The sequence below is a fragment of the Melanerpes formicivorus genome, unplaced genomic scaffold (genome assembly GCF_026170545.1).
Source record: "Melanerpes formicivorus ecotype bairdi unplaced genomic scaffold, bMelFor1.0.p_v2 SCAF_13, whole genome shotgun sequence".
NCBI classification, from domain to species: Eukaryota; Metazoa; Chordata; class Aves; order Piciformes; family Picidae; genus Melanerpes; species Melanerpes formicivorus.
The window spans coordinates 19,344,171-19,357,337 of NW_027142365.1; the positions used below are offsets into that span (position 1 = coordinate 19,344,171).

Here is a 13,167-nt window from a genome sequence, read left to right on the forward strand (position 1 = left end):
GCCTTAAACACCTCCAGGGACAGGGCCCCAACCACCTCCCTGGACAACCCTTCCAGGGCTTCACCACTCTCATGGGGAAGAACTTCCTCCTCCCCTCCAGCCTGAATCTCCCCACCTCCAGCTTCATTCCATTCCCCCTAGTCCTATCACTACCTGAGATCCTGAGCAGTCCCTCCCCAGCCTTCTTGGAGCCCCCTTCAGATCCTGGAAGGCCACAATGAGGTCACCTGGGAGCTGCCTTTTCTCCAGACTGAACAGCCCCAACTCCTTCAGTCTGTCCTCACAGGAGAGGTGCTCCAGCCCTCTGCTCATCCTCCTGGCCCTGCTCTGGACACCTTCCAGCACCTCCACATCCCTCTTGTCATAGGGGCTCCAGAACTGGAGGCAGTACTCCAGGTGGGGTCTCAGCAGAGCTGAGCAGAGGGGGAGGATCACCTCCCTTGCCCTGCTGGCCACACTTCTCCTGATGCAGCCCAGGATCTGATTGGCTTTGTGGGCTGCAAGTGCACACTGAGAGCTCCTGGTGAGCAGAATTCTCCTCCCCCAGCACCCCCAAGTCTCTCTCCTCAGGGCTGCTTTCCAGCCAGTCACTGCCCAGCCTGGATTTGTGCCTGCGATTGCCTCCACCCAGCTGCAGGACCCTGCCCTTGGTCTTATCGAACCTCCTGAGGTTGGCTGGTGCCCACCTCTCCAGCCTGTCCAGATTCCTCTGGATGGATCCTTCCCTCCAGCTGTCTGCTGCACCACACAGCTTGGTGCCATCAGCAAACCTGCTGAGGGTGCACTCACTCAGAGTGGCAGCAGGGAGAGCTCAGAGCCAATTCAGTGGTTCCTAGCTAACCCTGAGAACAAGCTGCTTATCCCTCCAAAGCCCCAGGAAGATGATGAAGGCTGTGTACCACAATGTGCTTTAGCTCCCTAAAGACAACTGATTACAGGCAGTTAGGAGCTGATGGGTGTGCAGCGAGGCTTCTGCTTTCCAAACACGTTGTTTAATTGCCAATGCAACTTAACAACACAACAGAGGGGAGGGGGGGAATGAAATAAAACCCTTCCCTCTCTTGCTGCCTCCAAGCCAAGCAGCAGCTAGCTGCTGGCAAGCAAAAGCAAAGCCAAGTTGTTGTGGTGGTTGTTTTAAGCTCCAATATCACAAATAATATTCTGAACTCCTCTAAATGCTAAAACCAAACAGATTCTGTTTGGAACAAACAAACAGAACAGGAGCCAAACCATTCCCCTACAAGCTCACAGGTTCCACAGAGTCAGGGGTGTGAAAAACAGAGCTGAGTATCTGCATCACCACACACACCCCACACCACAGAGGAGGTTTAACTGGATTGAGAGCAGGAGTGGGGTTCAATTTCCATCTTCTAGACACCAATGCCCTTGCTTCTTGGCTGTACATCAGAAACAATATTGGATAGATCACTGCTCCGTTTCAGCCTGCTGCAAAGCAAATTTAGGTAGAGAGGGTCCCTGCCCTGCAGGGTGCACTTCCTCCTCCTCAGGCAAGAGGAGGGGTTTCCACAGAATCCCAGAGCTGTCAGAGCTGGAAGGGACCTCAAGGCTCAGCCAGTTCCAACCCCCTGCCATGGGCAGGGACACCTCACACTACAGCAGGTTGCTCACAGCCACATCCAGCCTGGCTGCAAACACTTCCAGCCAGGAGGCTTCCACCACCTCCCTGGGCAACCTGTGCCAGGCTCTCACCACCCTCATGGGGAACAACTTCTTCCTCACAGACAATCTCAATCTCAATCTCAATCTCCCCACTTCTACTTTTGCTCCATCCCCCCCCAGTCCTATCATTCCCTCACACCCTCCAAAGTCCCTCCCCAGCTTTCTTGGAGCCCCCTGCAGATCCTGCAAGGCCACAATTAGGTCTCCTGGGAGCCTTCTCCTCTCCAGCCTGCACAACCCCAACTCTCTCAGTCTGTCCCCAGAGCAGAGCAGCTCCAGCCCTCTGCTCCTCCTCGTGGCCCTTCTCTGGACACCTTCCAGCACCTCCAGATCCTTCCTGGCACAGAGGCTCCAGGACTGGCCCCAGAGCTGCAGCTGTGGTCTCAGCAGAGTGGAGCAGAGGGGCAGAATCCCCTCCCTGGCCCTGCTGGCCACACTTCTCTTGCTGCAGCCCAGGCTCTGCTTGGCTCTCTGGGCTGCAAGTGCTTCCTGCTGGCTCCTCTTGAGCTTCTCCTCCCCCAGCACCCCCAAGGCCTTTTCTCCAGGGCTGCTCTCAAGCCAATCCCTGCCCAAGTGCCTGGGATAGCCCTAACCCAGCTGCAGAACCTTGCACTTGGTGTTGTTGAATTTCCTGGGCTTGGCTTGGGCCCAATCTGAAGCAGTTTGAGTAAGCTGGAATTGTTTTTGTAACTCCAGCATCTGGTATGCATGGCAGGAGTCATGCCAGGTACACAGTGGAGCTAGAGCTGCAGATGTTGTTAAGGAAATAGTAAAACACAGACACAGTAAAGCTTTGTCAATGTAAGTAATGGATCCTAACTCCCTGCCTCCTACAGCAGCTTTAACTTCCCTGGCCAGCAGCTGGGGATTGAAACAACTGAACCCTAAATGCTTGTCTTGCACAACACCTCCACTGCCTTCCACATGCACAACATTTCTTTAGGACTAGTCACACTCATCTGCTTTAATCCAGCACCAGTCTATTTTCTCTGTCAGGAAAAGTCCTCTTTGCAAACAGAACCTGCATGCCTCTCCCAGCTGAAGGGCAGCCCGGCTACAGAATGAGGCAGCAGCACCTTCCAATCTTCCTGCTTCAGGTGGAACCTGGGCAGAAAAGCAACACACAGTCAGGACAAACCCAAGATGCCTTCTGGAGTGCAGAAAGCAGTATTTGTAGAGATGCACCTCAGAGCTGTAGGACAAGTCAGGAAGTAAAAGTGAAAGGGGAGAAAAATGAAGTCAGGAGCAAAAACACAGCTGCATGTCCCATCAGCCTCACTGAAACACAGAGACTGTGTGTAGAAGCACAGAACTGTCAGGCTTGGAAGGGACCTCAAGGCTCAGCCAGCTCCAACCCCCTGCCATGGCCAGGGACACCTCACACTACAGCAGGTTGCTCACAGCCACATCCAGCCTGGCTGCAAACACCTCCAGGCAGGAGGCTTCCACCACCTCCCTGGGCAGCCTGTGCCAGGCTCTCACCACCCTCATGGGCAACAACTTCTTCCTCACAGCCAATCTCAATCTCCCCACTTCTACTTTTGCTCCAACCCCCCCAGTCCTATCACTCCCTCACACCCTCAAAAGTCTCTCCCCAGCTTTCTTGGATCCCTCTGCAGATCCTGGAAGGCCACCAGAAGGTCTCCTGGGAGCCTTCTCCTCTCCAGACTGCACAGCCCCAACTCTCTCAGGCTGTCTCCAGAGCAGAGCAGCTCCAGCCCTCTGCTCCTCCTCGTGGCCCTTCTCTGGACACCTTCCAGCACCTCCAGATCCTTCCTGGCACAGAGGCTCCAGAACTGGACCCAGAGCTCCAGCTGTGGTCTCAGCAGAGTGGAGCAGAGGGGCAGAATCCCCTCCCTGGCCCTGCTGGCCACACTTCTCTTGCTGCAGCCCAGGCTCTGCTTGGCTCTCTGGGCTGCAGGTGCTCACTGCTGGCTCCTGTTGAGCTTCTCCTCCCCCAGCACCCCCAAGGCCTTTTCTTCAGGGCTGCTCTCCAGTCAGTCCCTGCCCAGCTTATAAATTGCCCCAACCCAGCTGCAGGACCTTGCCCTTGGTTTGTTGAACCTCCTGAGGTTTGCTTGGGCTCACAGCGAGGCTGGGTTGTAACCCACATGGAGATCAAAACCACTGCCAAAAGCCCACACAAACCCCATACCAGTCAAAACCTGCCTTCCTAGGTTTAGGTCAGCTCTAAAATAGTGGAAAATAAACAGCTCTGCCATTGATTCTGCTGTGCCTGCGCTGCTTCCCTGCAGCTGCCACCCCTCTCAGAGGCACGCTGCCTAGAGTCACGTTTTCTCCTGCAAACAAATGGTTATGGTAAAGCAATCACATTCATTTGTACCATGCCAAGTGTCCTCCAAGAAAGATGAAGACAAGCAAGATTCAGTGCTGAGGCAGCTTCTGGGAAAGCCACAGCAACTGAGCCAGCAGAAAACAACTCCCCCCTTTGTGTTTAATACCTGGGACACTGGGACACTGCAGGTAAGATCCAAGCCGGCCCTGGGGAATGGAAGCAGGGAAGCCTGGGGAGGAAGTGGTGAAGCCCTGCCATAAACCTCTCAGCAGCAAGTGTGAAGGGAGACATCCCTCAGCCAGACTCACACAGCTCTGCCTGCACACCAGGAATGTTTTCTGATGATTTTCTTTTGTAGCTTTCCTCTGGCTAATGCTACAGAAAACATCATTACTCATTAGCATCCCTGCAGCCTCCTCATGGCAACGCTGCTTCACACTGAGCTCTGCCTCAGCAATCCAGCAAAGCTCTGGGGATTTGCAAAAGCCTACTCCATCTTCCAGTCAGTTCTATTGCATCACTTAAGCAACCAATACAATGGGATGGATTGCAGGGAAATACATCAATCTCTTCCCTAAAAATCTACACTTGAAGCAGTCACACTCCATGCTCCCTTCACAAGCCAAGGAAGGATATGGACCCTTCTGTAGCTCACCAACTTGCCTCTTTGGAAGACTCCATAAATCCTGTCCCACAGTCTACAAGCCAACCAGATCTCCACCAACCACAGGAGTCCACCTCAACACCCATATGTAGTTTAATGATCCATCTCATAGGCTCACAGGGTGTTAGGGAGTGGAAGGGACCTCTGCAGATCTTCCAGTCCAACCCTGCCAGAGCAGGAGCACAAAATCCAGCACAGGTCACACAGGAACACATCCAGACAGGGCTGCAAAGGCTCCAGAGAAGGAGACTCCACAACCTCTCTGGGCAGCCTGCTCCAGGCCTCTGGGACCCTCACAGTCAAGAAGTTCCTCCTCATGTTGAGCTGGAACCTCCTGTGCTGTAGTTTCCATCCCTTGCTCCTTGGCCTATCCCAGGGCACAGTGAGCAGAGGCTGTCCCTGTCCCTTCCCTCCTGACCCCCAGCCCTCAGCTATTGATAGACATTGATCAGATCCCTCTCAGCCTCCTCCTCTCCAGACTAAACAGCCCCAGGGCTCTCAGCCTCTCCTCATAGGCTCATAGGGCAGGGCTTCAGTCCCTTCATCATCCTTGTAGCCCTCCCTTGGACTCTCCTGTGGCTACATCCCCTTTGCCCTGCTCCCCCTCAGGTCAGCAGGAAGAGACACTTGAGACTAACTTCAGGCTTCATTTAGGTAAACAAGCAAGGCAAAGAGCCACGTGTAGCTGGTGTGAAATAAACACTCCCACTCTGCTCAAATGTTCATAGCTGAACTCCACATCCACAAGGAGCTAAGGAAAACAGCAACATAGATGTCCTCACAAAGATTCCTTGGAACTGGGGAGCTCCCAAACACCACCTGTGCTGCTTTTCCAGAGTGTTCTGAAGCAGAACAAAGTGTCACCCATAAGGAATTCACTAACCCAGGGTTTCTACCTTGATATTGTTCACTGCCACTGAAAACCTCCCACCATCAACTGACACCCCATGCCTGTGTACAGCAGACCCTGAGAGATAGCAAGGACCTGACTTCACCAGATCCCCAACCTATCCTCAGGCCACAGCAGGACCAAGGAGCAGAGCCCTGCAAACACAAGAAATGTCCTGATACAACCAACACCACAGCAGGGGAACCATTACATGTTCTGAGATGGAGGAAGGTGCAAGACAAGCTGGAGGGCCTGGTGCCTGCCTGTGGCAAAACCCAAAGCTCAGCAATGAAACCTCCTGCATTCCAGAACCTCTCCAAAACCCACAGCCAAGTCTGCATCTGCAAAACCACAGCTGACAGCAGCAGGCAGTGAAGGGTCCTCATCAAGGACACTTCCAGACTCTGCACAGGCACAGTCCCTGGGATGCTCTGGGCACCATTCATGCTCTCCAAGTTGCTGTCAATCATAAACACCTCCAAACACTCTGCTTCCACAGCAGCACAGCTTCACTAGCTCCACCATTCTACAGCCAAAGCCCACACTGGGTTCTCAGCATCCTTCCCTGCACTGTTTCTCACCTCTGTTGGCCAAGCTGAGTTATCCTCCAAGCCCCCACACAGGTCCCCACTTGAGTATCTCTACCTGGAGTTGGTCGTGGGAGCCTACAGCACTGCCCCATCCTCCACAGGCCTTTCAGCATCATCACAAAGGGCACAAATGGGGCCAGGGATTTCCCTTCCAGCCTGTGCCCTAAGATAACTCTGGGATGTGGGAGGAAAGCATCACACAGCACCTTAAGCAGGAAAACCCTGAGGACAGGTATGGTTTTGATGGTGTCTCTTGCTCTCCTTTGATGTTACCACTTCAGTGGCTCCCATCAGACCCTACCTCCTCCTGCAGCTTCAATCACCTAATGGCATTGAAGCAACAAAGCCAACAACAACTGCTAGAGACAGCAATTAGTGAGGAAAGGAGAAGCGTTTCTCCTCCATGCTCAAACCAACAGCAACCAAGGATTCCTTCATGGTGCCTGCAGTTTCCCAGGGCTGCTCTTTGCCTTGACAACTCACCAAAATAAAGCAGAACTCCTCCCCCATTAAGCCTGGCAAGGGATCCAGCCCTTCCCAAGCTGCACAGCACCTACCTGGCGCACAAAGCTGTTGGAGGTAGTGTCAGAGGAGGTACTCCCATCGGAGCCTTTGAAGCGGTTCTTCCTTCTTGCTCCTTTCCCATAAGACTGTAAAACAAAAGAACAGAGCAAGAGCATCAGTCTGTGTCACCCAGAAAGCTCTCAGCACATCCTCCTCAATGCCTCCCAGGCCAGCAGGGGCTCAGGACACTGCCTTCACTCCAATTAATAAGCAGCTACCCAGAGGCTGACTGATGGAACGCTGTGTGCAAGGGCTCCCAAGCACAGCTTGGCCTGACCGACACAGCCCTCAATGTTTTGGGGCTGTTGCACAGGTTCAGGTTAGGAGAAGCATTTATAGACTTAGAATCATGAAATCATTAGGGTTGGAAAAGTCCTCTAAGATCAATAAGTCCACCCATAACCCAGCTGCCATGACCACCAAACTCTACCCTGCAGCACCACCTCTACAGCTTCTTCAACACCAGGGATGGTTGTGCTCCAAAACAGGGTGGCATTCTGTTCCATTCCATTCCATTCCATTCCATTCCATTCCATTCTATTCTATTCTATTCTATTCTATTCTATTCTATTCTATTCTATTCTATTCTATTCTATTCTATTCTATTCCATTCCATTCCATTCCATTCTATCCTATCCTATCCTATCCTATCCTATCCTATCCTATCCTATCCTATCCTATCCTATTCATCTGAGGGCTGGGGGTCAGGGTGAAGGGGCCAGGCTCTGGTGGTGCCCAGGGATAGAACAAGGAACAAGAGGTACAAGCTGGAATCCAGGAGGTTCCAACTCAACACAAGGAGAAACTTCTTTGGTGTGAGGGTGCTGGAGGCCTGGAGCAGGCTGCCCAGAGAGGTTGTGGAGTCTCCTTCCCTGGAGACTTTCCAACCCCACCTGGATGTGTTCTGTGTGCCCTGCCCTGGGTGCTGCTGCTCTGGCAGGTGGCATGGACTGGATGATCTCTGGAGGCCCCTTCCAGCCCCAACCATTCTGTGATTGTCTGAATTCAGTCATCTCAAATCATGTTTGCAAAGTACCTTTACTTTGCCAGAGAAGCTTTCATTTCTGAAGGTGAGAGAGCTTCTGCTTCTTTTTCTGGTGGAGGGATGGTCTGAGCTTTACAGAGAAGGGTCAGGGTGGGATGGTTGTCCTCCTAAACAGTGTGAGAGGCCAGAACTCAGGGCACTACAATGGGGAAGATCAGATGGCACTGAACCAACACTTCCCTTCTGAAGTGCTTTCTGTTGCTATGAGCAGGCTGTGCTAGATCTTAGCTTCTCATCTTGGGCTTTCCTACTTGTCCAATGTTATTTACTGAATGGGAGCAGCAGTCCATCTGCAAGGCCAAAGTGTGAGGGAATTCTTTGTCTGACTTCAGCAGTGCATCCTCTCTGTCTCTGCATGCAGTGAATGGCTCTCTGCAGTGTGAGTAATGCAAGGAGCCAGTCTTTGGTCACTAGCAGCCCCCCAGCTCTGCTGGTGTTCACATCAGCTGCTCACCCTGCCAGGCACTGGCAGAGAGTCACAGAGTCATTAAGGCTGGAAAAGGCCTTCAAGGTCATTGAGTCCAACCACGACCCAGCTGTCATGGCCACCAAACTCTGTCCTGCAGCACCACCTCTACAGCTTCTCCAACACCTCCAGGCATGGGGACTCCACCACCTCCCTGGGCAGCCTCTCCCAACCCCTCACCACTCTTCCAGCAAAGAAATCTTTCCTCCTCTCCAACCTAACCCTCCCCTGGCACAGCTTCAGCACATTTCCTCTCCTCCTAGCTCTGCTTACTTGGCAGAAGAGACCAACCCCAGCCTCACTCCAGCCTCCTCTCAGGGAGCTGTGGAGAGCAATGAGGTCTCCCTCAGCCTTCTCTTCTGCACACTACACAACCCCAGCTCCCTCAGCTGCTCCTCACCAGCTCTCTTCTCCCAACCCCTCAGCAGCCTCAGTGCTCTTCTCTGGACACCCTCCAGCCCCTCAGTGTCTTTCTTACCCTGTGGCACCAGACCTGAGCCCAGGACTCAAGCTGTGGCCTCAGCAGGGCCCAGTGCAGGATCACCATCACTGTCCTCACATAGCTGTGCTATTATTCACTGAGTCACAAAGATTACAGATTGCTTTGTAACTATTTTAAATAAACAATCCAGGAAGGGAGATACTGGAACAGTCTGCAGCCAAGTCAGCTGAGGGAACATGAACCACCAGAAGTGACCAACAAGCTGGTGATGCAGGTACAAGCTTACAGCCTGTTGTTCTGGTGCCTGGGAGAAGAGACCAACCCCCACCTGGCTACAACCTCCCTTCAGGGAGTTGGAGAGAGCAAGAAGGTCTGCCTTGAGCCTCCTCTTCTGCAGGCTAAGCAACCCCAGCTCCCTCAGCCTCTCCTCACAGGGCTGTGCTCCAGACCCCTCCCCAGCCTTGTTGCCCTTCTCTGGACACCTTCCAGCAAGTCAACCTCCTTCCTAAAGTGAGGAGCCCAGAACTGGACACAGGACTCAAGGTGTGGCCTAACCAGTGCTGAGCACAGGGCACAAGGACTTCCCTGCTCCTGCTGGCCACACTGTTCCTCATGCAGGCCAGGATGCCATTGGCCCTCTTGGCCATCTGGGCACACTGCTGGCTCATGCTCAGCCTACTATCAACCAGCACCCCCAGGTCCCTCTCTGCCTGGCTGCTCTCAGCCACTCTGACCCCAGCCTGTAGCACTGCCTGGGGTTGTTGTGGCCAATGTGCAGAACCTGGCACTTGGATGTGTTCAATCTCCTGCCCTTGGACTCTGCCCTCTGTCCAGCCTGGCAAGGTCCCTCTGCAGAGCTCTCCTGCCCTCTAACTGACCAACTCCTGCCCCCAGCTTGGTGTCATCAGCAAATTTACTGATGACTGACTCAATCCCCTCATCCAGATCATCAATAAAGATAATGAACAGGCTGGGGCCCAGCACTGATCCCTGGGGCACACCACTGGTGCCTGGCTGCCAGCTGGCTGTGGCACCATTCACCACCACTCTCTGGGCTCAGCCTCCAGCCAGTTCCTAACCCAGCTCAGAGTGCTGCTGCCCAAGCCAGGGGCTGACAGCTTGGCCAGGAGTTTGCTGTGGGGCAACACACAGGTGTTTAAAATGTGATAGGATGAGAGGCAATGGATTGAAGCTTGAGGAAGGCAGATTCAGACTGGAGATTAGGAAGAAATTCTTTGCAGTGAGGCTGGGGAGACTCTGGCACAGGTTGCCCAGGGAGGCTGTGGCTGCCTCCTCCCTGCAGGTGTTCAGGGCCAGGCTGGATGAGGCCTTGAGCATCCTGGGCTGGTGGGAGGTGTCCTGCCCATGGCAGGAGGTTGGAACTGGATGAGCTTTAAGGTCCCTTCCAACCCCAACCCATTCAGTGAATCTGCAAAAACGATGCTCTTTGCAAGCCTTTCATTGTGGGGAGTGTGGAAACCATTCCAGGACAGCAGCTCTTCCCAGGGCATCTCCCCAGGTACAGCAAAATCTCCCAGCTTTGTTCTGCCCTTCCCATCCACTCACATTGCTCAAAATCATCTAACCCCATACCAAAATCGTGTCTTGCCTACTTCAAACGTTGTTTTCCTTGAATGTTTTTCTTCCCTCATCATGCTGCTGTAAAGGTCATTTTACTAATCCATCTCCCTGGATCATGCCTCCTGTCTTCAAAAGCCTCCCACAGTTCCCTGCAATAAGCAGGGTCTTTGTCTTCACTCTCAAGGTCTGCCTTGGCCTGTTCCCAATCTTAGCTCTCACCTTGCATTCAGAACTGAACTTTTGACTTCCACAACAACAGAGGAGAAAATAAACAAAGCAAGCCAAACCCAAACTCCAGCCTCCCTTACAAACATGCTGAAACTGTCAGAGTCATTGCACCCCATACTGGCTCACAATCCCTCTCCCAAGACTCAAAACTCACACAATCACAGAACTGTCAGGGCTGGAAGGGACCTCAAGGATTCCAACCCCCCTGCCATGGCCAGGGACACCTCACACTACAGCAGGTTGCTCACAGCCACATCCAGCCTGGCTGCAAACACCTCCAGCCAGGAGGCTTCCACCACCTCCCTGGGCAACCTGTGCCAGGCTCTCACCACCCTCATGGGGAACAACTTCTTCCTCACAGCCAATCTCAATCTCCCCACTTCTAGTCTTGCTCCCCCCCCCCGTCCTATCACTCCCTCACACCCTCAAAAGTCCCTCCCCAGCTTTCTTGGAGCCCCCTGCAGATCCTGGAAGGCCACAAGAAGGTCTCCTCAGAGCCTTCTCCTCTCCAGACTGCACAACCCCAACTCTCTCAGTCTGTCTCCAGAGCAGAGCAGCTCCAGCCCTCTGCTCCTCCTCGTGGCCCTTCTCTGGACACCTTCCAGCACCTTCAAATCTTTCTTCTCATATGGGCCCCTTTATACACATCTCTTAGTCCTCCTTACAATACACAACCCCCCAAAAACCCTTATGATAACAAGGAACTGGTACCTCAAACCAGGAATCTACTACTTATCTATCCCCTGTTATTTCCTAGGATTCCCAGCCCCTGCACCTGCACTCAGCTGCCCCTGAGCCTGGCTTTAGGCAGGATGAGAACATCACAATCAGCTTACTGGAGAATGTGGCTGTGCACGTGTCAGAACACAACACTCCTGACAGCCCAGACCTGATGCAGCACATCCTGGGATAAAACCCTGCCAGAGTGCAGAAAGCTTGTCCTTCCCAGGGCCTGGGCAAGCTTCAGAGCTCCACACTGAGCTTTGGGCCTGAGACACAGGTTTACAGATTCACAGATTGGGTTGGAAGGGACTCTCAAAGTTCATTTTCTCCAAGCCCCCTGCAGTCAGCAGTGGGGGAATCAGGCTGTGCAGGGACATACCCAGTCTGATCCTCAATGTCTCCAGGGATGGGGCCTCAACCACCTCCCTGGGCAGCCTGTTCCACTGTCTCACCACCCTCACTGTGCAGAACTTCCTCCTGATGTCCAACCTAACTCTGCCCTGCTCCAGTTTCAAACCATTGCCTCTCAGCCTATCCCCACAGCCCCTTCTGAACAGTCCCTCCCCAGCCTGCCTGTAAGTCCCCTGCAGATACTGAAATGTAGCTCTAAGGTCCCCCTGGAGCCTTCTCTCCTCCAGGCTGAACAGCCCCAGTTATCCCAGTGTGTCTTCATAGTAGAGGTTCTCTAGGCCCCGATGATATTTGTGGCCTCCCCATCAGGTCCATGTCCCTCTTGTGTTTGGGGCCCCAGAGCTGGCCCCAGCCCTGCAGGTGAGGTCTCCCCAGAGCAGAGCAGAGGGGCAGGATCCTCTCTCTCCAGCTCTGCCCACACTGCTTTGGATGCAGCCCAGGCTGCCCTTGGCCTTCTGTGCTGCCAGTGCCCATTGCTGGCTCCTGTCCAGCTTCTCCCCCCCCAGCACCCCCAAGTCCTTCTCTGCAGGGCTGCTCTCAATCTCATCATCCCCCAGCCTGGATTGATAACAAGGATTGCCCTGACCACTGGGGTTCATGCCAGGGGAGCCAGATCCCCAGCACAGGCTTGGAGGCACCTTTAAAATCTCATCCAGGCAGGTTTTGAAGAGGATTGTTTCAAACTCCTAGCTGCAGGTCTTAGAAATAACACTTGTGGCAAGTATGATGAACTATTTTGCAGCCTCAGAGTAATTGAGAAGGACAACAGAGAGCCACTGCTGAGCTCACACCATTTGTCACACTGACAAATCCAGGTGACCTGCGCCACGAGAAGCAGGAGAATGATCTCAGGCTGTGTCTGGACCAGAAGTGTGGATTCTGGGCAAGTTCAGAGCACTGACTGAAATATTATACCCATCTCTTCCAAAGAATGGCTTCAGTAACAGCACATCTGTCAGCCTGACACTAATGCTCAGTCAGATTCGTCTGACATCTGTTAATGTCACGCCACTAACAATAACGTAGGAGGAAAGCAAAGATTTCCCCCCAGAATCGAGACTTACAGCAAAGATATCCTGGCAAAGCCAGATGATCTCTGCAACACTGCAAAATGGCCATGCAACCAGGCTCTGAAAGGCAGAACTATCCACAAATACACCTTCATGATCACAGAATCACAGAATGTTAGGGGCTGAAAAGGACCTCCAGAGACCATCCAGTCCAACCCCTGCCAGAGCAGGAGCACCCAGGGCAGGGCACACAGAACACATCCAGGTGGGGTTGGAAAGCCTCCAGAGCACGAGACTCCACAACCTCTCTGGGCAGCCTGCTCCAGGCTCCAGCACCCTCACAGGGACAAAGGTTTCCCTCCTGTTCCCATGGCACCTCCTCTGCTCCAGCTTGCCCCCAGTGCCCCTTGTGCTCTCCTTGGCCATCCCTGAGCAGAGCCTGGCTCCAGCCCTGCACATCTTTATCCCCAGCAATGAGGGCAGCCCTCAGGCTCCTCTGCTCCAAGCTACAGACCCTCAGCTCCCTCAGGCTCTCCTCATGAGGAAGATCTTCCACTGCCTGCAGCAGCTCTGTGCCT

The 13,167-nt window shown here is 53.5% G+C and overlaps 1 protein-coding gene across 2 annotated transcripts in view; it reads right to left on the bottom strand.

The window, feature by feature from the left end:
* Window positions 1–13,167, bottom strand: part of CACNB2 (calcium voltage-gated channel auxiliary subunit beta 2) — a 344,461-nt gene that overhangs the window by 315,890 nt on the left and 15,404 nt on the right. For both annotated transcript variants that reach the window (XM_068146356.1, XM_068146359.1), the window contains exon 2: window positions 6,677–6,769. In XM_068146356.1, the coding sequence (XP_068002457.1) occupies window positions 6,677–6,769 (93 nt within the window). The remainder of the gene's footprint in view (window positions 1–6,676; window positions 6,770–13,167) is intronic.